Here is a 27,913-nt window from a genome sequence, read left to right as displayed (position 1 = left end):
TGGGTGGTGTCCCGAACGTAGGTGGGGAGTTCTTGGACTAAGGGGGACAGGACCGTGTCGAGGTGTGCAGAGATGAGTTCGGTGGGGCAGGAGCAGGCTGAGACAATGGGTCGGCCGGGGCAGTCAGGTTTGTGGATTTTGGGCAGGAGGTAGAAACGGGCGGTGCAGGGTTGTGGGACTATGAAGAAGGGCTCATGCCCGAAACGTCGATTCTCCTGCTCCTTGGATGCTGCCTGACCTGCTGCGCTTTTCCAGCAACACATTTTCAGCAAAATGGATCCAAAGTTGGTTTCTTGGTAAGAGGCAGAGGGTGATCTTCAAAGGTTGTTTTTGTGACTGAAGCCTGTACCCAATGACATACCATAGGGTTTGGCGCGGTGTCCCTTGCTGTTTGTAGTACATATTAATGATCTAAACATAAATGTAGGAGATTTGATCAGTAAGTTTGCAGACATGAAAATTGATATTGTAAGTAGTAAGGAGAAAAGCCTTCTACTACATGAAGATATAGATTGGCTGTCAAATGGGCTGAACTATGGCAAATTGGAATTTAATCCTTAAAAGTATGAGTTGATGCATTTTGCTTGGACCAATAAGGAAAGGGAGTGCACGATGAATGGTCAGACCCTAAGAAGTACAAAAGAGCAGAGGGACTTTTATGTTCATGTCCACAGATCCCTGAATGCACCAGGACAGTTATATAAGGTAGTTAAGAAAACATATAGGATACTTGTCTTAATCAGTTGGGGCATTGAATACAAGAGCAGGGAGGATATAATAGGGCTGAATATGAGATAGGCCATGGATGGACTAGTGCGTGCAGTTCTACTCCCAACATTATAGAAAGGATGTGATTGCAGTGGACACGATGCAAAGGAAATTCACCAGGATTTTGCCAGGGCTGAAGCAAGGCGGTTTTGAAGTGATAGGCAAAGTTGTTTTCATTGGAGCAAATAAGACTAAAGGAAGGACCTGACTGAAGTGGACAAAGCTATGAGGGACATAGATACTGTAAATAAGAATGATTTTTCCCCCTTAATAGAAGGATCAATAGCAGAGGGCATAGATATAAGGTAAACAGGTTTAGAGGAGATTTCCAGAAGATTTATTTTACTCAGACGGTGGTAGGCATCTAGAACTCTTCCTGAAATGTTGATAGAGGTGGAAACCATCACAATGTTTTAAAAAGATTTTAAATGATCACTTGATGTGCCACAGCATTGAAGAATATGGGCCATCTGAAAATGGGACAGAGCTGATAGGTGCTTGATGACTGGTGTAAACATGATGGGCTAATGGGCTACTTTCCATGCAGTAAAACTCAGACAGATGGACCTGTCTCCTCTGAGATCCAAGTTTTTATGACATTAGCAGTTTGGATAGAGCTAAATACAGTCTTCAATATTAACCATTTAAGGATCATTGTTTCATACAGCAATCTTCAGTTAGAAATAGGACCTTTCTCCTGTCAACAGGATAGTTTCATTCTTCAGCATTGTGTCAAACCATGTTTCCATATATTTCTTATTAAATGTCATCATCACATCTGCTATTTAATGGTAGTCACAACCCCCCAAAGGTGACTTCGTCAATAGATTTTAAGAATTGGAGCAGTCTTTTTCATGCAAAGGAGCCAGATAAAACCATTTCTCTATTAAGCTCTATTGTAGGTAAAAGAGTGTGCCCCACTACCTACCAACTTCTCCGTAGGGGGAATAATTTCCATTAAATTTGACGCCATCAGTCAAAGTTATTTGCTATTTTAAAATTTATTTTATTTTATTTGTTTATTTTTGTATAATCTTGTCTGCGTTTATGTTGCCTATCTGCTTAGATGTCCATCTTAACATGCTATAAATCCATTTTGGACAAACCTATATGCATTTGCAGTGTAGTAAAGTTCATAAACTGGTCAACATTTTTAACTTGTTTTGATAATTCCTAGTATAAATGGCTCTGCTCTCCTACAGCATCTGTATCTGGAGGGCAACTTGCTTCAGGAGTTGCCAGGCGAATTGTTTGATCATCTGCCACAGTTAGTGTGGTTGGACTTGAGAAAGAATAGACTGCAGAAGCTACCTGCTAGAATTGGAACTCACAGGTATGGATCCAGGATTTGAAAACTAATTGATCCTTCATATCCTAAAGGACATTTTGGCCCAAATTCCCTTGAGTCTTTGTATAAATGTACTGGAGAGGAACCCCACCCCTCAGCTGCCTATCCTGTCTTGAATGCGAGGAAAGGAATAATTTGTATAGCTGGGGGATATGCAACAGCAGTGTTTGTCTAAAATTATCAGCAAGCATGTCAAAGTGATCCAATGCTGCCCAGATGACCGAATTGGTACCAAAGAATCTGATCTTCAGATCTCATGATTTGGAGCAAATGGGCTTCTTTCCCAAGAAGTCATTGATGGGACATTAACCATAAGATATAGAAGCAGAATTAGTCCATTCGCCCCAATAAGTCTACTCCACGATTCAATTATGATGGATATATTTCTCAATTCTTCTGCTTTCTCCCCATTACTCTTGATCGCCTTACTACCTATCTTAAATACAGAAGAACCCCGATTTTCCGAAGGACTCGGGCGGAGAGTATTTTGCTCGGTTAATCAAATTCCGAATAATCGAATGCCGGATAACATAGTTTAGCTGAGTATCGGGACCTTGTGATCTTGCTAGATAATCTGATATTCGGATAATCTAGGTTCATCTGTACATTCAATGACCTGGCCTCCACAGACTTCTGCAACAATGAGTTGCACAGATTAACCACCCTCTAGCTGAAGAAATTCCTCCTCATCTCAGTTCTAAAAGGGTGACCCTTCACACTGAGGCTGTGCCGTCAGGTGCTTTTCTCTCCTACTAATGGAGACATCTCCACATCCACTGTGTCCAGGCCTGTCTGTAAGTTAAAACTGGATTCCCCCATAGTCTTCTCAACTCCATCAAGTACAAACCCAGAGTCCTCAACTGCTCGTCATTACACATTCTTGCAAATCTCCTCTGGTCCCCTCAAATGCTCTAACATCCTCCCTTAGGTACACATCCCAAAACTGTTCACAATATTCCAAATGCGGTCTAACCAAAGCCTTTTAGAACCACAGCAGTATATCTCTGCTCTTGTATTCTAGCTCTAGAACTGAATGCACACTTGCATTTGCCTTCCTAATTGCTAACTGAACCTGCACGTTCTTCAGACAATCCTGAACAAGGACACCCAATTAGAAAATAATCCACACCTCTACTCTTCCTACCAAAGTGCATAACCTCACACTTTCCCACATTGTATTCCATCTGCCACCCCTTTGCACACTCTCCTAACCTAGCCATGTTCTTCTTCAGCCTCCCTGCTTCTTTAACACTGCCTGTCCCTCCATCTTTCTTTGTGTCATCTGAGAACTTAGCAATAATGCCCCCACTTCCTTCATCCAGATCATTAGTGTGTAACATGAGTAGTTGTGGTATCAACAAGAAACCCTACAGAACTCCACTAGTCTCTGACGAATGTCCTGAAAATGACCCCTTTATCCTCACTCTCTGCTTTCTGCCAGTCAGCCAATCCTCCATCCATGCCAGTACTTTGTCCCTCACACCATGGGTTCTTATTTTATTCAGCAGCCTCCTGTGCGGTACTTTGTCAAAGGTCTTCTGGAAATACAAAAAAAGAGTCTAACTTGCTCATTACCTCCTCAAACAATTCTAACAAATTTGTCAGGCATGACCTCTTCTTGATAAAACCATGCTGGCTCAGCTCTATTTTACCATGCTGTGTTATCTCATACTAAATGGATTCTAAAATCTTACCGATGACCAAGATCAAGCTATCCGGGCTTTATTTCCTGTCTTTTGCCTTCCTTCCTTCTTAAGTACGATGTTATATTGGCCATTCTCCAGTCCTCTCACACCACCTCTGACTCCAGTGATTCCTGACAGATCACTACCTTTAGAATTTCCTCAGCTATCTCCTTCAGAACTTGGGGTGCTAATGCTGAGCTGATGTGAGAGTTGGGGAAGATGGTGTGTAGGGGGATTGCCACCGGAACAGTAAGCCAGAGATCCGGGCTCATGTTATGGAGGAACAAGTTTAAATCCCACCACAACAGCAGGTGGAATTTAAGTTAAATTAATTCTTAAAATCTAGAATATAAATCATCAATTGTTGTAAAAACCCATGTGGTTCACTATCATCCTTCTGCCACCCTTTACCTCACTGGCCTACACACAAGTCCAAATCCATAATGTGGGTAACTCCTCCAATGGCTTTGGAATTGCCTTAGAAGACAATTCATGATAACACAAGTTGACTTTTCTAATGACAACCAGATTCCACCAAAGTGAAAATGAAGTGACTAAGATTCATCGAGGGCACAAAGTGTAAACTTTGTTGGAAAAGTAGGATCTTCCCTTGAAAGTTAGTCATCATATTCCTACTGGATCATAGAGCTGCTCTCTCTCATGATGCTGGTGAGGGTCACCACACCTTAGATGAGGGGACAGACTGTGAAGGAGAGTCCGTGTGGGATGAAAGCCCACACTGTTGGCATCAAAAATTGGCTATCCAACCAATTGAGCTAACCAACACCCCTCCTCCCCTTACCCAGAAACACTGCCTTAAAATGGGATTAAAAGAGATGGATGTTTGACCAGTGTGGACACGATAGGCATGATGGGCCTCTTTCAGTGCTGTAAAACTCAATGGTTAGCCAGAGTGGGGACTGGTGGAAATAAGAAGTGTGTACTCACTTTCTTCTCTCACTGGTTTCTATATACAAAATGTATACTTTGTATACTTTTAGAATACTTTGAGCATTTAGAAAGCAGACGCAGGATCAGACAGAGTCAGCTTGGATTTATGAAGGGGAAATCAAGCTTGACAAATCTGTTGGAATTCTATGAAAATGTTGACAAGGGGGACCCAGTTGATGTGGTATATTTGGACTTTCAGAAAGCATTTGACTTACTTTCACATAGCAGATTATTGCGCAAGATTAAAATGCATGGGATTGCAGTAAGTGTACTGAGATGGATAGGCAATTGATTGTTTTCTCTCTGCCAAAGAGTTGGAATTAGTGAGTCCTTTTCAAATTGGCAGACAATAAGAAGTGGAGTGCCACATGGATCGATGCTAGAACCCCAGCTATTCACAATACATATTATGATTTGGATGAGGGAACAAAATGTAACGTTTCAAACTTTGCAGATGATACCAAGTTGGGTGGGTGGGTGACCTGTGACGAGGATGTAGAGATCCACCAGCATGATCTGGACAGGTTGGGTAAGTGGGCAAATCAACAGCAGATGCAGTACAATTTGGAAAAATGTGAGGTTATTCACTTTGGAGGCAAAAACAAGAAGGCAGATTACTACCTAAATGTCTGTAAATTGGGAGAGAGGAGTGTGGAGTGGGACCTGGGTGTCTTTAAGCACCAGTCACTGAAAGTAAGCATACAGGTGCAGCAGGAGGTAAAGAAGGCAAATGGTATGTTGGCCTTCATTGCGAGAGGTTTCGAGTACAGGAACAGATGTGTTGTAGTGTTATACAGGACCTTGGTGAGGCCACACCTAAAATATTGTGTGCAGTTTTGGTTTCCTTTTCTGAGGAAGGATGCTCTTGTTTTCGAGGGAGTGCAGCGAAGGTTAACCAGGCTGATTTCAGGGATGGCAAGACTGACATGCGAGGAATGATTGACTAGATTAGATTTGTTTTTGCTGGAGTTCAGACAAATGAGTGGGGATCTCGTAGAGACGTATACAATTCTAACAGGTCTAGACAGGGTAGATGCAGGGAGGACCATCCCGATAACGGGTGTGTCCAAAACTAAGGGTCACAGTCTTGAGGATTTGTGAACGGAGGTGAGGAGACATTTCTTCACCCAGAGAGTGGTGAGCCTGTGGAATTCATTACCACAGGAAGTAGTTGATGCCAAAACATTGGATGCATTCAAGAGGCAACTAGAAGTAGCACTTGGGGCAAATGGGATCAAGGGTTATGGGGAGAAAGCAGGATTAGGCTATTGAGTTGGATGATCAGCCATGATCATGTTGAATGGTAGCACAGGCCCAATTGGCCTCCTCCTGCTCCTATCTTCTATGCCTCTATGTTTAAGTGCCCCTACTTGCAGCAACTCTGTTGCAGTTTCATGTAACTCTGCAAGAGGTACGTACCTAACAGCAAGCATCCCTGTATCACTGTTTCAGTAAGAATCGGCTTATGTTTGTGTCAGTTTCACAACTGTTCTCTCATTCCTGAATCTGAGGTTATGGCTGCAAATCGTACCGCCCGGTTTGAACAAGCCATCTAAGCTGAATCTTCATTGCAGTACACAAAGAGTGTAGCAACAGTGAAGGTGCTATCACCCTCCACAAACTGTGCTCCTTTACCTAAGGCTTCATTTGGGAGATTATGAAACTGAGAGCCAAAAGAATTGCGTGGGGAAGAGGTAATAAAAATATCTCTTCTATTATATATTAAATACCTCTGCTATTTTATAGATTGTTGCAACATTTCTTAAATTTATAGACTTTAGTTATATAAATAGCAAGATATTGTAGAATTTTTTTAACTGCGTAAAGTCAATCAGGAAATTTTATTTTTCAGATGTCTTAGAACACTTTTGTTGGAGACAAACCCTCTCATAGAGTTACCGATTGAACTAGGTAGGGATTATTATATAATTGTTTAAGAGTCAAACATTAATTTTAATGTCACTATTTTCATTTTGTGGAAGAAAACATGTGCTAAAATATATCTGTTCATAAGAGTTACTTTATAAACCAGCAAAACTAAATAATATTATCTGCAGAATATGATATTAAATTCATGTTACTGTTTTGTTTTCAGGAAATGTACTATCTCTTAAAGCACTTAATCTGAGGAATTGTCCACTGCAGTTTCCACCTCTGGATATAGTACATTTAGGCACCAAAATTATTCTTTCATTTCTTAGACAGCATGCTACTCAGTTTATTTCTGAAACTCAAAATCAAGAAACAGGTAGGTATCTGAAAATATATTTTTGACTTTGAGTTGTTAGAATTTAAAATGCAATTTTTTTGTATCTTCCAGCATTAATGTATTATTGTGTGTTTCTAATACAGAATCATTTTAATCTTTTGGATGCCACTTTTAGTTCCTCAGAGTTGGATGGAATACTTAGAAAGAAATTGCACTTCAGAAGGTGACCCATATTTATTTAATAAAGACAGAACAAAAGCAACAGAATTATAAGGATATTATTGTGGGGCTGGATGGGGTAGATCTACCTGTCTGGACTTCCAATAGTGGAGCAGTGAATTAACAGCAGACACAGATTTAAAGTGACTGATAGAAAGGCTAGATTGGTCATAAGGAAAACCATTTTCAGCCAGAGGGTGATGGGTGTCTGGAATTCACAGCCTGTTTTGGTAGTGGATGCAGAAACCTTCACTAGCTGCTTTTAAATGGTACCTGGATCTGTACCTGAACTACTGTAACCTGCAAAACCATGGACCAAATACTGGAAAATGGATGAGAATGAGTGGCTAATTCTTCTTGCAGCTAACAGACACAATTGGCCTCTTTTTGTGCTGCAACTTTCTAATGGCTCCACAAAATAGCAGGTAGGGTTACTTGTCTAAAGAGCTGGGTGTGTGATGTTTGCAATGCTTTCAAACAAGGACAGACCAGAGAGATTATTTAATTCTGGGAGTTCAAGTTCAACCGTTGCGAACTCTGAAAGTTCCTAAAAAAATCAATTTAATTAATCTGATCAAGGAAGAAATTGGAAATGAGGGATAGTCAATCTAAAGGTTGAATTTGGGTCCATCCCAGACAAGGCTATACAGAGAGATTGAGGTTAGGGAAGTTCTCTGGTTTCAATTTATTTGGATATTTGCTGCAAGTTGTAGTTTGGATCTTTTGTGGTATGAAGCTCAGCTAAAAGACAGTCTAAATAAATGTCAATCAGATACTCTACTCCGTAAGCAGAGTAAAAATAAAGCCACTTTAATCATCATCATTGACCATTAAGGATATAGATCATAGAATCAGAGCATTTCAGTACAGAGCAAAGCCATTCAGCCCATTGTGTCTGCTTTCACTCATTACATGAGCACTGTTGCCTGGTGCCAATCTCCTACTTTCTCCCCATACTTTTGTACATTAATTTTATCCAACTAATCATCCAATGCTGTCTTGAATGCATCAGTTGAACCTGCCTCCATCACTAGGCAGTGTATTTCATACTCTAATGACTCGTTGATTGAAAAGGATTTTCCTCACTTTACTCTTGCATCTTTTGCAGATCACTTTAAAAATTTAACTAAGGTTTAAACTCAGTTTGAATTAATTGTGAGGGAACAGAAGCTGAAAAAAAAGCCTCATTTGAATCTAGTGGAAGTGTCTGCAGTCATGCGATAGTAACTTGACATTTTGCTTTGAAGAACAGCCGAATTCTCCAGGACGCTCTGACATACTATTGACCAGTCCTTACAGATGTAAATAACTTTGATTGATTTGTTCTATAGAAGAATTACTGAATAAGTAAGGAGGAATACGTGAGTTTATAACATACATGTTATTAAGTTAATAGTGATTGTTTAGTTTAAGATTTTATTAATATACTATAACTTCTTTTTCTTAGTGAAATATTATGGTGTAGTCCTGTTGGCTCAACCAGTTGTCCAACTTCATGTTTTAAGTGTTAACAGTTCCTAGTCAGATTTCTATGATGTGTACAATGAAGCCCCAGTGTGCACTGTAAATTACCTGCCATTTTAGGAGGAATTCTGGTGAAATCGAGTGTTATTTTGTTGCATGTTACTTAGGAGCATGAGAACGTGTCCAGTAATCCCTTTGTCAGTCATCAATCTGATCCACTTACTCGCAAAATTCTTCAATCATTTCCCATTTGGAGCCAAGACTAGTAACATTTCAATTCATAAAACTCTGATTAAAAAGGTTTGAGACATATATGATTATAAGCCCATAAGATATAGGCACAGAATTAGGCCACTCAGCCCATTGAGTCTGTTCTGCCATTCGATCATGGCTGAAATGTTTCTCAACCTGCTTTCTCCTGCTTTCTCTCCGAAACCTTTGATTTCCTTACCTTTCAATGTCATGGAACAATACATTAATTTGTGTCTTGTCAAAAAAAATCTTCATTGCTTTTATTTGTTTCTTATGATTTATCCAATCTAGAGTTTTCTTTCACAGTACATTATTGTAATAAATACATTTTTAAACTAGTTAGCCTTTTAAGAAACCCTAAGCAGTAAACGTTCATTTATACAATCCCATTTATTTTTCTTTCATCAGCTATCTTTTCCCTAAAATCTTGATGCAAGACCCGCACGCAAACTGGGAGAAGAACACCTCATATTCTGCCTCGGGAGCTTAAAATCATATGGCCTCAGCATATAATTCACCAGCTTCCAAATCTCCCCATCCCTCCCCACCTCATCCCAGGTCCAGCCCTCCCTCTCTGCCCTGCCCCCTTAGCCTGACCTAACCTGTCTGTCTTTCTTCCAACCTATCTGCTGCACCCTTCCCACTGACCAATCACTATTACCTCCAACCTGTATCCACCTATCGCCATCCCACCTACCTTCCCCCAGACCTACCCCCCCCCCCCCCATTTATTTCTAAGTCTCCTTCCCCCTCCCTAGTCCTGATGAAGGGTCCTGCCCGAGACGCTGACTCTCCTACTCCTCTGATGCTTTTTCCAGCTCCATATTTTATTGACTTGTAATAAATACATCACCATAAAGGAAAAGGATGCATTTACAATGATAAGTTTGGATAAATTAGATGCAATAGCTGATTGTCTCCTCGAATAGCAAGAACCAATAAAATCAGACCCAGTACACGTATGATTATTTTATACTTAGTTAGCAGTTCACTTTAAATGGGAAGCACAGGACTCTGAATTATTACATAGTCCATATGCTAAAAAGGTATGATTTGTACATCTACCAATCTTTTTAATAGAATGATTGAGTCACCAAGTAAATTATGGCTCAGAGGGAGACTATTCCGCCCATGTTGGCTTCTGTGGAGCAATCCTTCTGCATCTCTTGCCCTAAATCTTAAATCTGCATCCTTCAGTCTTTATGGCATCAGCTAATGGCAAGATGTTTTTTCCTTGTCTACCTTATCTAAGCCTATCAAAACCTTGTGAATCTCTGTCAAATCTCTCCTTTGCTCCAAGAACGACAGCCCCAACTCTTCAGATCTAAGTTTGTAACTGAAAGACTCCACCCTAGAAGCATTTTGGTGAATCTCCTCTGCCCTCTTTGAAGGGCCTTCATCTCTTTCCCAAAGTGTGGTGACCGGAACTGGATGCAATACTCCAGTTAGGACCTAACCAGAACTCTATGAAAGTTCAATACAGCTTCCTCGCTTTGGTACTTAATATTCAAAATAAAAACAGAAAATGCTGAAATTATTCTGTTCGTGAGAAGATGCCACATTACAAATGAACGTTCAAGTTTGTAATGCGTTTGATTTGAAATTTTAAAATATTTCACCAAAATTGTCATCCTGTGGTTGGGAAGATTGTTTTTAGCAATATCTGCAGACATTTCTTTAACAATGGAAAATGGTTGTACTTTTTTTTCCATTTAGATCTTTTACATGTCAAAGTCTTCAGGAGCAATATAGAACACTTTTATTGTTGTTTCTTTTTTTTCTGCAGATCCAATTCATCCCATTAAAATGGTAAAGCAGACCCTTAAGATAATAAAGATAAAAGATTCACTGGGGAATTGCTTTGAAAAGCAGAGTGAAAAAAAGCTGCAAAAAGCAATGGAACCTCTAATGTCAGTGCGGGGCCATATGTTTTGCTGCAAGTCACCACCCAAACCTGTGCTCTGCAGCAAAATGAATATCATCAGAAATAATGTTTCACAAAGGTACAGAAAGTTTTGTCCTGTAACATAGCAATTTTTTGACTGCAATAACAGTAAATTAATTCCTGAAAGGGAAATGACAAGAAAATGTGAACTGAAGGGTAGTTTTTATAACTTGTCAAGTGTAAACTAGGACTTAAACAAATACCATTGAGGTGTAGAAATAGTAAGAAAATCATAGAATCCCTGCACTGTTGAAGCAGGCCATTCAGCCCATCAAGTCCACACCAATCCTTTGAAGGGCATCCCACACCACTGCCTTATAACCCAAATATCCCATCGCTAATCCACCTAGCCTGCACATTCCTGGACACTATGGGCAATTTAGCATGGTCAATCCATCCAACTTGCACATCTTTGGGCTGTGGAAGGAAACCAGAACACCCATTGGAAACCCCCACAAACACTGGGAGAATGTGCAAACTTCCACCGGAGGGTGGAATCAAACCCGGGTCCCTGGTACAGTGAAACAGCAGTGGTAACCACTAAGCTACCATGCCACCCTATGAGCTCCAAACGCATTGCAAACTCACTCATGTTACAATCTCACCAGTCAAGAATAAGCTCACAGGCCGGGTGTGTCCCGTAAAATAGCAAATGAAGATAGAAGGTGGTGTGCCTATCACTTTCCCAATACTATGCCACTCACAGGCAGGGAGAAGGCGGATGATGGCCCTCCTGCCCACATGGCATTTGAGCCTCTTCTGTGAAAGTGCAAAGGCACCATTCCCTTGGCCACTGGCATGGTAGTGGCTGGCCATTTGTCTGTGTATGTGACAAGCCCCAGGTAAACTACGTCAGCTGCTCAGTTGATTCGTGGTGGGGAGACCACCTCCGACAGGCATCATGGAGGAACTCCTTGGTGGAAATGGCTACCTCTGCCCCGCTGCTCCGACACCTCTACCTTGCCAATTTCCCCTGACACCCACAGCCCCATGCACCTGATCCTGCCTGACTTATTGGCCCTGGCGTCTCCAGTCTCCATTGAACTGCCTGAGAGGACAGTGTTTTTTGATTTGCCTGATCCTCTTCCTCCAGCCATGGTCCCAGCACTTCTGAGGAGCGTTGCTAAATTGCAGGTGCTCAGTTTGACTGGTGGACCCCTCATGGGCATATCTGTCATGAGGGAAACTACTTAGTTGCCTGATGCCCTGTAAAATATATCAGAGGGTGCCACAAAAGGCTGAGACGGGGTCTCCCCAGTTTTCCAACCCAGTGTCAGACCTCACCACCATACTAAGAATTGTGTGACTCTCACTCCGTCTTTGTAATGCTGAATTGATCCTGATTCTCATTCATTTGTTGTACCTGACAGTTTTGTCACAAGACGACCTCTCATTGGCCCACAGTGCTAGGAAAGAAAGTACACCAGGAAAATACCATGCATCATTTAATTGACTTTGCTAAGTTGGATAGATTTTGTGTCTAATGACTCATAATATGTAACATAAAGCAGAGAACACTGCAAAAATTAAAGCACAGTTATGAAGTGCTTGCCAGCTTCAGCAGATGAATCAGCTTCTGATGGAAATCAAAGGTCACTGATCTGTGTCTCTCACAGCAGTAACCCACCAGATCACTTTTGCCATGACAATGAACTCCATAAATATCTTCACAAGGGGCTGTCATCTGGAAAGCTATGGAATTGGTTGCTAACAGTGTTCTTGTTATGAAGGGCAGTCAGCTGGAGTGCTTTAAAATATGAAGGGAATCTGTTAGTCCCAAACATAAACCAGTCATCTACTACCAAACCTTTACTCCCTCTCCATTGAATTTGCCCATATTTGACCGATTACCTGTTGGAGAGAAGTTGTGCTGCTGATCCCATCCAGATACTCTGGTGAAGTCAGAGGAGATCACAAGTTTGGCGGAGCTGTGGATTCTGGAGGTTTCAAAGATATGTGTTTTCTGTCGTGGATCTTTTTTTTTAATAGTTGTTTTCTACAACTCTATAATTCAATCCAGAGGAAGTGGTGCAGGCTGGTACAATTACAGCATTTAAAAGGCATCTGGATGGGTATATGAAGTAGCAGGATTTAGAGGGCTATATAAAAGCCCTTGTTAGTGTGGCAGATAAATCTGTGTCCAGGTATTTCAAAAAGGGTTGCCTTGTGTTGTAAAAATTCTCAGTTTTGTGGTGTACCATATTTGTGAGAAAATCCAGGGGAATATGCTCCATAACAATCTTCCGCCAACCCGATAGGCCTGGGGGGGTTTTCTGATATCCAACCTAGCAAGATATTCTTCCTTGCACAGAATGTAAGAATATTGAAAGGTTTTGCCTTATGCGAGTCTGCAGGAAATACAATGGGTAGGCCCAAAAGGAGCGAAATAGGGTCCTTCTCCACCCCTACACCTAAAATCCTCTCCATTGTACCCACCACAGCACTCCAATATGTTTGAAGCCTGTCACAAGACCAAAGACAATGGGTAAGAGTGTCCGTGCAGACCTTGCACTTGGGGCATGCTGAAGATACCCCTGGTTTAAATTTTGACAAACGTTCTGGGGCTAAGAGGACCCTGTGGAGAATCTTCAACTGTAAAGCATGGGTCCTATTGCAAATTGATATCTTCCTTGCATTCTCCCAAATATCCTCCCATGTCTCTGAAGAAACTTCAACACCCAGCTCTCTTTCCCACATCTTGCAGAGTCGATCAGACTCATCTGAGGTGGCACCCCCCAATTGGTGATATAGAATACTGACAGAGAGTGTACTCTGAGCCCTTAGTACCCCTCTTTCTATGTCAGATTTGTAGGGATCAGTCAAAAGTGTGGTCCTTTTTTAAATAAAATCCCTAACTTGAAAAAACCGAAAGAGGTCTCTATTAGGTAACTCGTACTTCCGTACGAACTGATCGAAGGACATCATTACATCTCCCTCAAATAAATCACCTATGCAAGATATACCCCTAGTTGCCCAACGTTTATCACACCCAGTTCAAAACTCGGCATACCCACGAAAGGTGTAAACAAAGATGTTTTGCCAATATTACCTTCCCCCTGCTGAATTGCCCTCCATGCTTTAACAGTATTGATGACTATCGGGTTATGGCAATATTCCCTAACTGTCCTCACCTTGTCCAAAAACAGCAAACTAGTAAGGGGGCATCCTGCCTGGGAGACTTTGATATTTAGCCATATTGAAAGAGGGTCCCCACAAACCCAATCACTTAGGTAGGCCAAAAGCGAGCTTAATTGGTAATTTTTAATGTCCGGAAGGTCTACTCCCCCCAATCTGTGAGGCAACTGCAGTTTGGATAATTTAATGAGGGGCCGTTTACGGTGCCAGATAAAGGAGCTGAACCAATTGTTCAGTCTCCTGAGTGTTTGTTTATTGAAAATCAGGGGGAGCATCTGTATAGGGTATAGCAAGTGAGGGAGAATATTCATCTTAATAAGCACTATCCGACCCAACCATGAGACTGGAAGTGCCTCCCATCTTTGGAGATCTTGTTTAATTTTTTCAAATAATTGAGTTAAATTGGCTTTGAACAGCCAATCCAGAACTGGAGTAATGAATATGCCCAAATACACACAACCCCCCCTGTGACCACCTAAATGGGCATCTATAGTCACTCTCAAGGGCCAGCTCTCTCATAAGACCACCCATAGGCATAGCCTCTAATTTAGCAAAATTAATCTTATACCCTAAAAAAGCACCAAACGCGTGAATGCATTGTAACAGGCAAGGCACTAAAACTGCTGGATTTGTCAAGAAACTTAGAACATCGTCTGCCTACAGCGAGATCTTATGTAATTTTGACCCCACTTCTGGAGCTGATATATTGAGATCCCCACGAATGGCCTCTGCCAACGGTTCAATCACCAACGTAAAAAGTAATGGTGAAAGAGGACAGCCCTGCCGGCTGCCCCTAGAAATATTAAAATTGCTTGATCATACCCCGTTGGTAACGACCGCTGCGAGAGGTACACTGTAGACAACCTTTACCCATCTTATGAAAACTTCACCCAGACCAAACCAGTCTAGAGTATAGAAAAGGTACGGCCACTCAACTCGGTCAAATGCCTTCTCTGCGTCTAAAGAAATCACCAATCCCTGTATTTACTGCTGTTGGCATGCTTGAATTACGTTAAGCAGCCTCCAAACGTTATTGGAGGATCTGCGACCCTTTATGAAGCCCGTCTGATCCTCTTTAATAATAGAGGGTAACACAGTCTCCATCCTTAATGCAAGAGCCTTAGAGAGGATCTTAGAGTCCACATTTAAGAGCGAGAGGGCCTGTATGAAGCACAGTCTTCCGGGTCCTTCCCTTTTTTAAGGATAAGTGAAATCTTGGCCTCTCTGAGATGGTGGGAGACAAACATGACTGTATGAATCATTAAACATATTCAGCATCGGGCCTGACAGTATACTGATAAATTCCTTATAGAATTCACTGGGAAGTCCATCAGGACCGGGCGCCTTTCTACTCTGAAGCTGCCTCACAGCTTCCTGCACTTTTTGCTCTGATAACGCGGCATTGAGAAAGGACTGTTCAGGAGTCACACCCGGGAGCTTCAGATCTCTAAAACAGGATTCCATTTTGGCCTGCCCCTCCTTACAATTCTCAGACTGATATAACTTAGAGTAGAATCTCTGGAACACCACATTAATCTTTTTAGAATCACGTTAGGTTCCTATTCCCTTCCCTAATCGCTGTAATGGTTTGTGGGGCACTTCTCTTTCTGGCAAGGTATGCTAAGTATTTGCCTGGCTTGTCACCATGCTCGTATAACCTTTGCTTTGCAAAAGCCAACTCCTTCTTTGCCGTGTGCTTGAGCACGAAATTTAGGGCAGACCGCAGTGCCGTAATCCTCTGTAGTTTGACCAATGAGGTGTGTCAAAATAGGCCTTCTCAACTGCTTTCAACCGTGCTTCAAGGAGACATTGCTGCTCACCCTTCTGCTGCTTCCTACTTGTGGAATATGAAATAACTAACCCTCTGGCATAAGCTTTGGCAATTTCCCAGAGAACAGATGAGCTATCAACCGAGCCTATGTTGATGTCTAGGAATGCCCGAAGTTCCCTCGAGAAATACTCCACAAACTTGCTGTCCATGAGAATAAAGGGGTCCATTCGCCAGTACCTTGAATCCACTGTAACATCCTTAATTTTAACCATGAGGTAAACTGGAGCATGATCAGAGATGGCAATATTACCAACCGTACAAGATGCCACCAGATCCAGGGTTACTGCAGGGGTCGGGTCAGAAAAAAACTCAATCCTCGTGTGACATCTGTGCAGATTGGAGAAAAATGTGAAATCCCTACCTGTAGGGTGGAGACACCTCCAGACGTCCACCAATCCTAATTCCCACACAAACCCAATAGTTTGTGCAGAGGGTATCGAGGGACCTTTAGGCAACCTGTCTACTGTGAGGTCCATGCGGCAGTTAAAATCTCCCCCTATAATGATGTGCCGAGACTTGAGACTTATCAGTTTAGAAAAAGCATCTACCCAGAATTTAAGAGGATGGCTGAGGGACAATAAACATTTAAAATGCCATATTCTTCCCCATGTATCAAGGCTTTAAGAATTACAAACCTCCCGTATGTGTCTTTCACACATTCCAACAATTTGAATGAGAGATTTTTCCTAACCAATATAGCCACTCCCCTACTTCTGGTATTAAATGATGAAAAATAAACTCGGTCAAAGCCATTCTGCTGTAATTTCAGATGCTCCTTGTCATCCAAATGTGTCCCCTGCAACAAAGCAATATCCACCTTCTCCTTTCTAAGACTCAAGAGTACCTTCTTCCTCTTAATTGGTGAGTGACTTTCCTTGATGTACCAGGTACACCATTTAATCAAATCATTAGCCATAGTCTTCTGTAATTACATTTAAACTCCAGAGAGGAGGAACCCGAACCACAAATTGCTGAGCCTTAGTGTTGCATGGTCCACCAAATATAAAAACTACATAAACTAAAACCACTACATTTAACAAACATCGAAAATTATTTAAAAAACAACAAAAACCAGAAAACAAACCAACATATAAAGCGCCAATAGCACCTGAGTAGGAGAACTCACCTGCTGCCCAGAGGGGCCAACTACCAGTCCGGAACTGCCCATAAATAGGCATCTAACCATCTCAACCACCTTCACTTCTCCCAGCTAGAGCCGCATCGCAAGCACAAGCTAAAAAGAATAAACACCCCATAGAATATCAATATGAATAAAAAAACATTCTTTTATAAAACAAAGGGGGGAATAAATACCCCACCCATCCTTTGGTATGTGCTAACTTAGAAATTTAAACTGTGCATCTTAACCACCGCCAGACATAGTTTGAACCAAATTATTATCAATAGAGGAAAGAAAAAGGGGAAAAACAAAGCTCCAACCAGATTTCCTCCATTTCTTTTACAGAATGATAAACGCATACCCAAGCAACAATATTTATACTTACTACAATTGTTTAAATTAGGTTAGTTTGTCCACAAAGTCTCTTGCCTTCTCTGATGTGTCAAAGAGATGCACGGATCCATCTAAGGTGATCCGAAGCACTGCCAGATATCTCAGGGAGTACTGAATCCCAAGCTCCTTCAATCTTCTCTTGACACCATCATGCAATTTTTGTTTCTGGATCACCGCTGCTGAAAAGTCCTGAAAAAACATGATCTTAGACCCCTCATAAATTAGGGCCTTTGTATCCTTCCCCTGGAGTCTGGAAGCCTCCATGACTCTCTCCTTATCCCGGTAATGATGGAACTGCACCAGGAAAGGACGAGGGCGTTGACCCAGACCCAACCTCCATGTCACGACCCGGTGAGCCCTCTCTATCTTCAATCCTCTCATGCCAGTCTCCAAGTCAAGGAATTTCGGAAGCCAATCTTCAACAAATTCCGCAGGCTGCTCACCTTCCTTACCCTCAGGCAGACCGATGACCCGAATGTTTTTTCTCCTGCCCCTGTTTTCAAGATCATCCACTTGGTCACGCAAATTATGAATCTGCGTCTTCAGGGCTTGGATCTCTTCCTTGAATGAACCGGCATCAGCTTCACCACTGTGACCCTGTGCTCCACCTCATCCGTCCTCTTCTCCAGGTCTCCCAGCTGCTGCTCATGCTTCTGCAGCATGAGAGAGACTGGAGCCAGCTTCTCTTCAATCTGTTTCCCCAACATCTCACGAGATTTCGAGAGCTGGTTCACCAGGTCCTGCAGAGTAATTGGCTCTGAGGCTGCTGCAGGCTGAGCTGCAGGCCCAGCCTCAGATGCTCCTCCTCCCTTTTTAGGCATTTCTGGACAGCTGAAAATACAGGTAAGTCAATTTTTAAATGTTTCTTGGGGCTCCACAATCTTTCCAACGCCCCAAGAAATCCTGATGACCTGGGTTGGGTGGGTTAAAGGACCGTCCTGCTCCTGCTGCGATGTGAAGCTCTGCAGTGTGATCTTCTCAGATCGACGCCATCTTAGATCCCCCCAACTACAATTTGTTAATGAAATTGGTGTACAGTAATACTAAGGCAGCCCATTTCATACCTGGCAATATGGCTGTACCCTTCCCTCCACTTCACCTGATGAAGGAGCATTGTTGATTGGGTATGCGTTTATCATTCTGTAAAAGAAATGGAGGAAATCCGGTTGGAGCTTTGTTTTTCCCCTTTTTTTCCCTCTATTGATAATAATTTGGTTCAATCTATGTCTGGCGGATATGATACTTCTTACCTCATACCTAGCAATGGGTTATCAATTCATTACAGCCTGTTTTACACTGTCATAGTAATTTCACCCTCAGTGTGTTCAAAATTTTATCTGGTTCCCTTTGTTCAACTTGATGCAATGAATATTTTCTTTGTCAAAAAATATTCTATATACAGAAGTGACAGAAAGCAAGTCTTTGAAGTAAAAGCAAATGTCAAGGGTCCGAATGACACTTTACATCAGAGGAAAAAAGTCACAGGAAAAATGTTTCCAGTCTTATCTAAATTGCTGGAAGACCAAAATTGTCCAGAGAAAATACAAAGGTAAATAGAATATTGCATGTGACCATTTTGCATGTGGCCTGCAGGAGCAGGCAGCTAAAAGAAATAGTCCTTTGTGCATAGCCTTAATATAGTATGGTTTGCACATGTCATGTTTGTGAATAAATTCTATGTCAAGATTTGCTGAGCTTGTCGTCTGCCTTGGGTTATGTTTCTTCTTTGTAGTCGTGTTGAATTCTCTCACCTCTTATTGGTCACCAGGGATGATGAGCAATGGAAAACACCAAGTGGGTTAATTTCTAAAGGTCTGCTTACCCATCCAGTATAGTTCCCCGGAACTCTGTTTACACTGTTTAAGGTTTCCATCAGTCGCGCTGAAGTAACAGTGGACAGTGGGAAGAACTCCTGTGAAATGTCAACATTCCTGTCTATACCTAGAACAGTCTAGTTTGGATTTTTCATTGAGTCCTGAGGCAGATAGAAATTCCATCTAAGCCTTTCTTTAAAAAACCCTTTTTTAAAAAGCATTGTTGTCAGATGCAGATCACACCATCTTGGAGACATTTGTTACCTATCTCCAATTGCCCTGAGCTTCTGCAGTCATTGCTGTGACAGTTCTTTACCAATGGTGCCAGCTAGCAAATTCCAGTGTAATGCCACTGTGACAATAAACGTGCAGTGATAAATGTTTGAAGTTGGGATGCTCAGCAGCAGTGAGGGCCTGAAGAACAGTGTCTTTCACTAGAATTAGAATGCACATCTCCTTCCTGATCAGATGCAGGAAAAAGAATTACACAGCCAGCATTTTTGGGATGAAAGTGATATTGAATGACAGATTGCATGGAAAACCATAAGTCAGTACACCCTCCCTGTGGAATTCAAGACTGTATTCAATGTTAATGCAACTTCCAGCCTGCACAAATAGAAACAAAAGTACATTTGGTATCCTGGTTTGATACATTCACGTCAGGGCCTAATGAGCTTTTTGATGATGTCATCTGGCTTTTGCATGAAACAGGGACTGTGTTACAAAAGTTGGCAGGACTTTGACTGACTTGTGGTGTTCCTTTGGAGATAGTGGTCACTCCTTGGTCAGCATCAAGCAGCTCTGGAGGAACAGTCGAAGGACTTGGTCAATTTGCTGATGTCAATTTAGAATTAATGTGTGCCCTGAATCGTGATTCATGCATCTTGAACCAATGCAGTATTACATTAGATTCCCTACAGTATGGAAACACACCGACCCTCTGAAGAGTAACTCACCCAGATCCATTTCCCTCTGACTAATGCACCTCGCACTATGGGCAATTTAGCATGGCCAATTCATCTGACCTGCACATTTTTGGATTGTGGGAAGACACCAGAGCACCCAGAGTAAACCCACGCAGACACAGGGCGAATGTGCAAACTCCACACGGTCACCCCAGGCGGGAATCGAACCTGGGACCCTGGCACTGTGAGGCATCAGTGCTAACCACTGAGCCACCATACTGCTCCCTATTCCTAAACTGAGACAAGGGGAGGAAATTTGATATTTGAAAATTACTGCATATTTGATGCCATGTGTTAATTATTAATTTTACATGCTTTCAACTAAAGGAAGAAGAAAGAATTGAAGAAGCCAAATATAAAATGTGAAAAGAAAGATTTTGAGCAACTGCCGTTGGTCAATATTCAGGTAAACTAGTAACCACATGCTACATCAAGTTCTGTTTGAGTTGTTTGGATCTGGAGTTAAGCAGATTTTAATTTCTGGCCATTTCAAATAACTTAAACAAGCAGAATTCTGTCAGGTAAAGCAACTAGTGGTACAAACAATGAACTGAATAGTATGGGAAAAATAACTTGCAAATTGCCAGCATATCCACAGGACGAAGAGGTAAACTGAGATTTGAAATCTCCCAGATTTACCAATTTTTGCCACTCTGGTTGATTCACCCAGAAGGGTGAAGGAGCTGGGTAAAATGTCTTGTGGGGAATGCCATGTGGTTTTCCCACTCCAGTAAAATCTGTCCCTTGAGTAATTCAGTGACACTTTTTATTAAGACATAAATTGTCTGATAGTTGGTGAAAAGGGCAACTTGTAACAGAACTCCATCAGGATTATCCATGCCTTCTTTAATCACACAGTGTGGCTCCGGGCAGTCAGTTAGAGGCAGTCCATGGGAAAATGGATGTGAGGTCGCTACTGTCGCCAAGTATAGGCTTGGCATCCTAATGCCAGCATCTAGAGGCCTGGGGTAAAACTCAGGGAGTAGTCATCACACAAGTAGGCAATGTATCATCTGAGGCTTGTCCACCAATTAATTATAGAACAGTACAGCACAGGAACAGGCCCCTCAGCACATGATGTTATGCTGAACATAATGCCAAATGAAACTAATCCCCTCTGCCTGCCCTTGGTCCACATTCCTCCATTCCTTGCATTTTCATGTGCTTCTATGAAAGTCCCATAACCACCCTTACTGTCACTGCCTCCACCAGCATCCCTGACAGTGTGTCCCAGACTCCTACCACTCCATGTAAAAAAAACTTGCCCCTCACATCTCCTTTGAACTTTCACCCCCTCATCTTAAATGTACGTCCCCCAGTAGTAGACACTTCAACTCTGGTAAAATGTTTCTGACTATCAATTCTAAATATGCATCTCATAATTTTATAGACTCCTATCAAGTCTCTCCTCAGCATCTGCCATGCAAGAGAAAACAACATGAGTTTTTCTAGCCTCTCCTTATAACTCATCCTCTCTAATCCAGGCAGCATCCTGGTAAATTGGTGACCTGTACCTTGACTATACTTCTCCACCTTTGGTCCACGTCCCTAACCCAACAAAAATCTATTGATCTCTGTTGTTGTTCAACATTGGCAGATTTTTTTGGGGAAGAGATTTTGAGATATTCCCTTCCCTTTGTATGAAAAAGAATAATTCCTATTGTCTGGCTCTTCACTTAAGATTAGGCCTCCTCAGTTTAGCGTTCTCCACTACTAAATAAGGACTATTTTACCCTGACACTTGGCTCAGCTCAATGGAGAGCAATACCAGTTTTACATCTGGCTGCATTATATTGCGATGAGAGCATTGTAAGGCTGTAAAATCAGTGGTGCACTAAGTCATTAAGTATGTTCTTTTCTAATTGTTTATTCAATATATAGCAAAAGAATGAAGATAAATTGAAGTCTGGTATGGAAGTAAATATTCAGAAAAGGTCTGATGAAGAGAAAGTGAAAGAGCCGAAGTAAGATTACAAATTTTTCAAATATGGTTCAAACTGTAATCACAATTTTTGTGATACATGTATGCTCATGTAACATGTTCCATTGAATATTTAAGTCATCAGTCAATTGAAAATGTTGTTAATGATTCCTGTGATACCCAAATCTATTGAATTCTCCCAGGTCTGTCACTTAGCAGCGAGATTTACAAGTCACCTGATAGATGAAAGGAGGGCTATAAAATGATGAAGTATGACTTGGTATGTTTTCAGGTGGATTTGAACTGGATGGCATTCTGATTGACCATCTCCTTTATTGCCGGTGGACTTGCATTTTTGCTTGAATCCAGCAGTATGCCATATCAATATGTAAATCGATGTTCTGTGATGTAGCTAAGCTCCAACTGCCTTTTTAGGGACTGCCGAGTTCACTAGTTCCTGTTTCAGCTTGCATTGTAGCTGTAGAAAGCCCCACTTAGAGTCATAGAGATGTACAGCATGGAAACAGATCCTGCGGTCCAACTTGTCCATGCCGACCAGATATCCCAACCCAATCTAGTCCCACTTGCCAGCACCCGGCCCATATCCCTCCAAACCCTTCCTATTCATATACCCATCCAAATGCCTCTTAAATGTTGCAATTGTACCAGCTTCCACCATTTCCTCTGGCAGCCCATTCCATACACGTGCTACCCTCTGCGTGAAGAAGTTGCCCCGTAGGTCTCTTTTATATCTTTCCCCTCTCACCCTAAACCTATGCCATCTAGTTCTGGACTCCCCGTTCCCAGGGAAAAGACTTTGCAGTGAGAGGTCCAACACTGAGGTAGGTCACAGTTAGTGCTCCTCCAGGTTGCCTGCCAAAGACTAAACACAAGAAAAATCTGCCTTGGATATTGTCACTATTTTCTATTTGATAAAAAAAAGAAGAGAGACAACATTATTTTAGAATCTTAATCCATGGTCGATTTAGAGAGGGAAAACAAAGTAGTTCAAGAGCAAAATGTTCACTAATGTATAATCTTCATTTCCTCAAGGCAGCAAATAATTAGCCTTGAAGTGTAGGCATTATTATAATGTACTCAGGTACATCAATTTGTGTATAGCAAAGCCTCTCAGAAGATAAAATTAGATGTATTAGAAATTAATCTTCAAGTAGTATCATGGAATCTTTCACATTCATTTCAAAATGTCAATATCTTCCATTGAAGAACAGTCCCAGTTCATTTTAGGCACCTTTAACTTGACAATTGACAGACTTTATTCAGGAAAATGAAGGAGGCATAATTCATGTTTGAGTTTATCCATGTAACACTCACGTATGTGCTTGGTTCTAGACTGAACCATTCCAACACGCACACTTGGCTGTCTCCCACATGCCATGTTCCAGAAACTTAGAAGTCCTCCAGAACTCTGCTGCTCATGTCTTAACTTGCACTTAAGTCCCATTCACCAATCACCTCTGTGCTCACTGATTTATTTTGCTCCTAATTAAGCAATTTATTGAGTTTAAAATTTTCTGCATGACTAGCCCCTCTATCTCAGGAATCTCCTTCATACTCAAAACCTTCTATTTGTCTGCTTTATCTACACTATTGATATTCCTCCAATTTTGGTTTCTTCGGAATTCTAAATTTTATTTACTCCCACATTAGTTGGCTAATCTGCCTAAGCTCTAAGACCTTTCCTTCACGAAACCTCTCCACCATTCTAGCTTGCTCTTCTTTTTAAATGCTACCTCCTTGACTCGCTTTTAATTATCTGCATTAAGATCTTGTAATGTTGCTCAATGTCCTATCCAGTTTTACAATGCTCCTGTAAGTCATAGGGTTATTGTGATAGAGGGATACAGAAATGAGGTCAGCCAGATGGACCTCAGAACATGAGTTCCCTGATTGGGGTTTTAATTTGGCCCAATCAGGGAGTTTTGGCTGACAAGTAAAAACAGGATTGTCAGACGTTCTGACAATCAGAGCTGACTCTGAGGGAGCTGGATCGGTCTGTAAATAAAGAGTGAATGGTTAACGGGATACCGGCCTCTGTGGGGTTATTTCAGTGGCAACAAAAGAAAAGCAAGTTCCTGAAGAAATTCACTCACAATAGTCGTCTTTGAGTTTTGGTAAGCCTTTGTGGCATCACTCCATTATTTGGGAAGCCTGACTCGTTCGATCCTGCCGAAGACTGGGCCCAGTATTTGGAAAGGATGTGTTATTTTTCTGGGCAAACAACATTGGGACAGATGAAAAGTAACAACTAATTTTCCTGACAGCTTGTGGGCCCACAGCTTTTCAGTTTTTAGGAGCCTAACTTTCCCTAAAGCACCAGATATTAAAACATTTCGAGAGTTGGCAGATTTTGTTATGAAATATTATGACCACAAGACTCCTCTAGTTCTGAGATGCTATCGGTTTTACTTGTTAGTTTGAGAACCAGGAGAATTTTTGACTAAGTCATGACCCTGACTAGACTGAGAATCTATACTGTGGGACTTTTACAGATTAAGGCTACAACTTCTTTTATGAGAAGCAGCTGGTTCAGTTACTACTGACTATAGCATAAGGCTCAAGCTCCAGCTTGATGGGGCACAATTAGTTCAGAAGGATTTATCTAGATAGGCTGAACATTTTTCAATTACAAAATGGTGCCTGAGTTGAGTCCAGAAGGTTTTCATGATGCTCTAGGAACTACCAAAGGAAGCAAGGCAACACTGCATGTCGACCAGAAAGCAATTCTGAGTCTGCAATGCCCATCCAGTGCCAATTGCCTTAGGCAAGAGTAGGGGCAGAAATCAGAAGGCTGGAAAGCGAAGGAAATCATCATTCTCCCAGACAAACATATGCTTTAGAAGGGAAAAATGTATGTTCCAGGCACCCCAAGTGACCTACTTGGGCTACAGAGTCAATGCAACTGGTTGTACCCATTGGAGAATAGAGTGAGGGTGATCAAAGGTGCCTCAGCTCCAACAACTATACCGGAACTTAGCTCTTTTCTTGTACTGGTGAGTTATTATTGGAACATTCATACTTAACCTGGCTTCCATTCTGGCATCTTTGCATCAACTCTTAAAAAAGGGTCAGCCTTGGAAATGGTCATGTAGCCAAACCATAGCTTTCAGGGAAGTGAAGAATCAGCTGTCATCCTCTTAAGATGTAGGCACACTGTGATTCCAAGTGAGATCTGGTATTGTCATGTGATGCCTCTCCATACAGCATCAGGATGGCATTAGCTCATTGGTGGCCCTTGTAGAGGAGTCAAAATGTGGCACTGGAAAAGCACAGCCTGGCAGGCAGTATCCGAGGAGCAGGAGAGCCGATATTTTAGGCATAAGCCCTTTGCCAGGAATGGGGGGGAGGGGGGTAAGGGGGCTAAGAGGTAAATAAGAGAGGGTTTTGGGCTGGGGGAGAAGGTAGCTTGGAAGGCAATAGGTAGACGCATGTGGGAGATGATGGTAATAGGTCAGAGCAGAGGGTGGAACTGATAGGTGTGAAGGAAGATTGACAGGTGGGACAGTTCAAGAGGGCATTACCAAGTTGGAGATTGGATCTGGGATGAGGAGAGGGAGATGAGGGAACTGATGAAATCAATGTTGATGCCATGTGGTTGGAGAGTCTCAAGGCAGAAGATGCGACCCTCTTCCTGCTGGCATCACATGGCTAGGATTTTGCAGTGGAGAAGGCTCAGGACTTGCATGTTCTTAGCGGAGTGGGAGGGGGAGTTGAAGTGGTCGGAAAGAGGGCGATGGGGTTGTTTGGTGCATGTGTCTCAGAGATGTTCTCTGAAACGCTCTGCGAGTCAGCTTCCTGCCTCCCCAATGTAGAGGAGGTCACGTCGAGAGCAGCGGACACAGTAGGTGAGGTGTTTGGATGTGCAGGAAAATCTCTGCCACATGTGGAAGGATCCTTTGGGGCCTTGGATGGAGGTGAGAGGGAAGGCATGAGCACAGGTTTTACACCTCTTGTGGTGGCAAGGGAAGGTGCCGGGAGTGGAGGGTGGGTTGGTGGAGTCGCAGAGGGAATGGTCTCTGAGGAATGCTGATAGGTGTGGGGAGGGAAATATACCTCTGGTGATGGGTTCTGAATGTAGATGGCGGATGATGCATTATATCTGGCGGTTGGTGGGGTGGAAGATGAGGACCAGGGGGACCTATCCTTGTTGTGGATGGAGGAGTTGGATTGAAAGGCACAGAGGTGCAGGAAGTGGAAGAGATATACTAGACATTGTTGACAATGTGGGAGGGAAGATTATGATCCTTGAAATAGGAAGCCATCTGGAATGTAATGGAGTAGAATCGATCCTCCTAGTAGCGGATACATCCGAGGCGGAGGAATTGTGAGTAAGGGATGACGTTTTTACAGGAGGCAAGGTGGGAGGAGGTGTAGTCCAGATAGCTGTGAGAGTTAATGGGTTTGAAGTAGATGTCCTTCTGTAGTCAGTCGCCAGAAATGGAGATGGAGAAGTCCAGGAAGGGGGGAGAGATGTCTGAGATGGCCAATGTGAATGTGAGGTCAGGGTGGAAGATATTTGTGAAGTTGATGAACTGTTCAACCTCCTCATGGAAGCAAGAGGTGGTGTCATTACAGTCATAAATGTAACGGAGGAAAAGGTGGGGAATGATGCCGGAAAATGGTGTAGCTGCGGAAGATGGACTGTTCCACATACACCCAATGAAGAGGCAAGCATAGCTGGAGCCCATGCGGGTACCCATGGCTGTGCCTTTGATCTGAAGGAAGTGGAGGATTCGAAGGAGAAGTTGTTGAGGGTGAGGACCAGTTCAGCTAACCGCCTGAGTGTGTTGGTGGAGGGGTACTGGATGGGTCAACAGGAGATGAAGAAACAGAGTGCTTGGAGGCCTTCATCATGGTGGATGGACGTGTACAGGAACTGGATGTCCATAGTGAAGATGAGGTTTTGGGGGCCATAGAAACAAAAGTCTCAGAGGAGGTGGAGGGCGTCCTGAATGTATGTGGGGAGTTCTTGGACCAAGGGGGACAGGACGATGTCGAGATATGAGGCGATAAGTTTGGTGAAGCAGGAACAGGCGGGGACAATGGGTCGACTGGAGCAGTCAGGTTTGTGGATTTTTGCCCAGAGGTAGAACTGGGCAGTGCGGGGTTCTGAGCCTATGAGCTTGGAGACTGTGGATGGGAGATTTCCTGAGGTGATGAGGTTTTGGATGATTTGGTGATGGGAGGTGAGCTCATGGTTGAGGGGGCAGTAGGAGGAGATGACTGTGAGTTGGCACCTGGTTTCAAAGGTGGACAGGTCAGTGCACCAAACTTTCTCCCAATGTAGAGGAGTATCCAATAGCTTATGCATCCAGGACTTTGGTTAATGTAGAGCATAAAAATGCCCAGATAGAGAAAGAAGCTTTGGCAGTTATATTTGGAAGGAAGTTCTACCAATACCTTTACAGACATAAATTTGTCATAATAACCGACCACAAACCACTGCTTGATCTACTTAAGGAGGACAAGGCAGTGCCATGCTTCAGGCCAAATTCAGCAGTGGGTTAAAATGCTAATGTATAGTTACAAGTTGGAACACTGTCCCGGCGGTCAAGTAGCGAATGTGGATGCATTGAGCTGCCCTCTGCCTGCAGATACACCACCAATGATACTGCCACTGGAAGACACCATGATGGTTTTAAATTTTCTGGACATACTTCTGGTCACAGCTGACAATATCAGACGTTGGACACAGAAAGATGCGATCCTGGCAAAATTGAAACAGCTGGTGGCTGATGGGGAAAACCCAAGGAGCAACACAACCAGAATTTACACTTTCTTGCCCCGGAGAGACCAGACCACGGTAGCGAATGGCATATTATTACAGGAAACCAAAGTGATTGTCCAGAGCAAAGGTTGCTACCAGATACTG

The 27,913-nt window shown here is 42.4% G+C and overlaps 1 protein-coding gene across 2 annotated transcripts in view; it reads left to right on the top strand.

The window, feature by feature from the left end:
- The window catches only part of LOC140485468 (uncharacterized), a 45,757-nt gene that overhangs the window by 7,322 nt on the left and 10,522 nt on the right, over positions 1–27,913 (top strand). The window contains exons 2-8 of one of the 2 annotated variants that reach the window (XM_072583671.1): positions 1,971–2,101; positions 6,605–6,663; positions 6,848–7,000; positions 10,683–10,899; positions 18,723–18,869; positions 20,427–20,505; positions 21,981–22,063. In XM_072583671.1, coding sequence (XP_072439772.1) covers positions 1,971–2,101; positions 6,605–6,663; positions 6,848–7,000; positions 10,683–10,899; positions 18,723–18,869; positions 20,427–20,505; positions 21,981–22,063 — 869 coding nt within the window. The remainder of the gene's footprint in view (positions 1–1,970; positions 2,102–6,604; positions 6,664–6,847; positions 7,001–10,682; positions 10,900–18,722; positions 18,870–20,426; positions 20,506–21,980; positions 22,064–27,913) is intronic. The other variant, XM_072583672.1, reaches the window with a different exon arrangement.

The sequence above is a fragment of the Chiloscyllium punctatum genome, chromosome 14 (assembly GCF_047496795.1).
Source record: "Chiloscyllium punctatum isolate Juve2018m chromosome 14, sChiPun1.3, whole genome shotgun sequence".
Classification (NCBI taxonomy): Eukaryota; Metazoa; Chordata; class Chondrichthyes; order Orectolobiformes; family Hemiscylliidae; genus Chiloscyllium; species Chiloscyllium punctatum.
The sequence above is the reverse complement of the archived record's forward strand: the minus strand, read 5'-3'. Positions and strand labels throughout refer to the sequence as shown.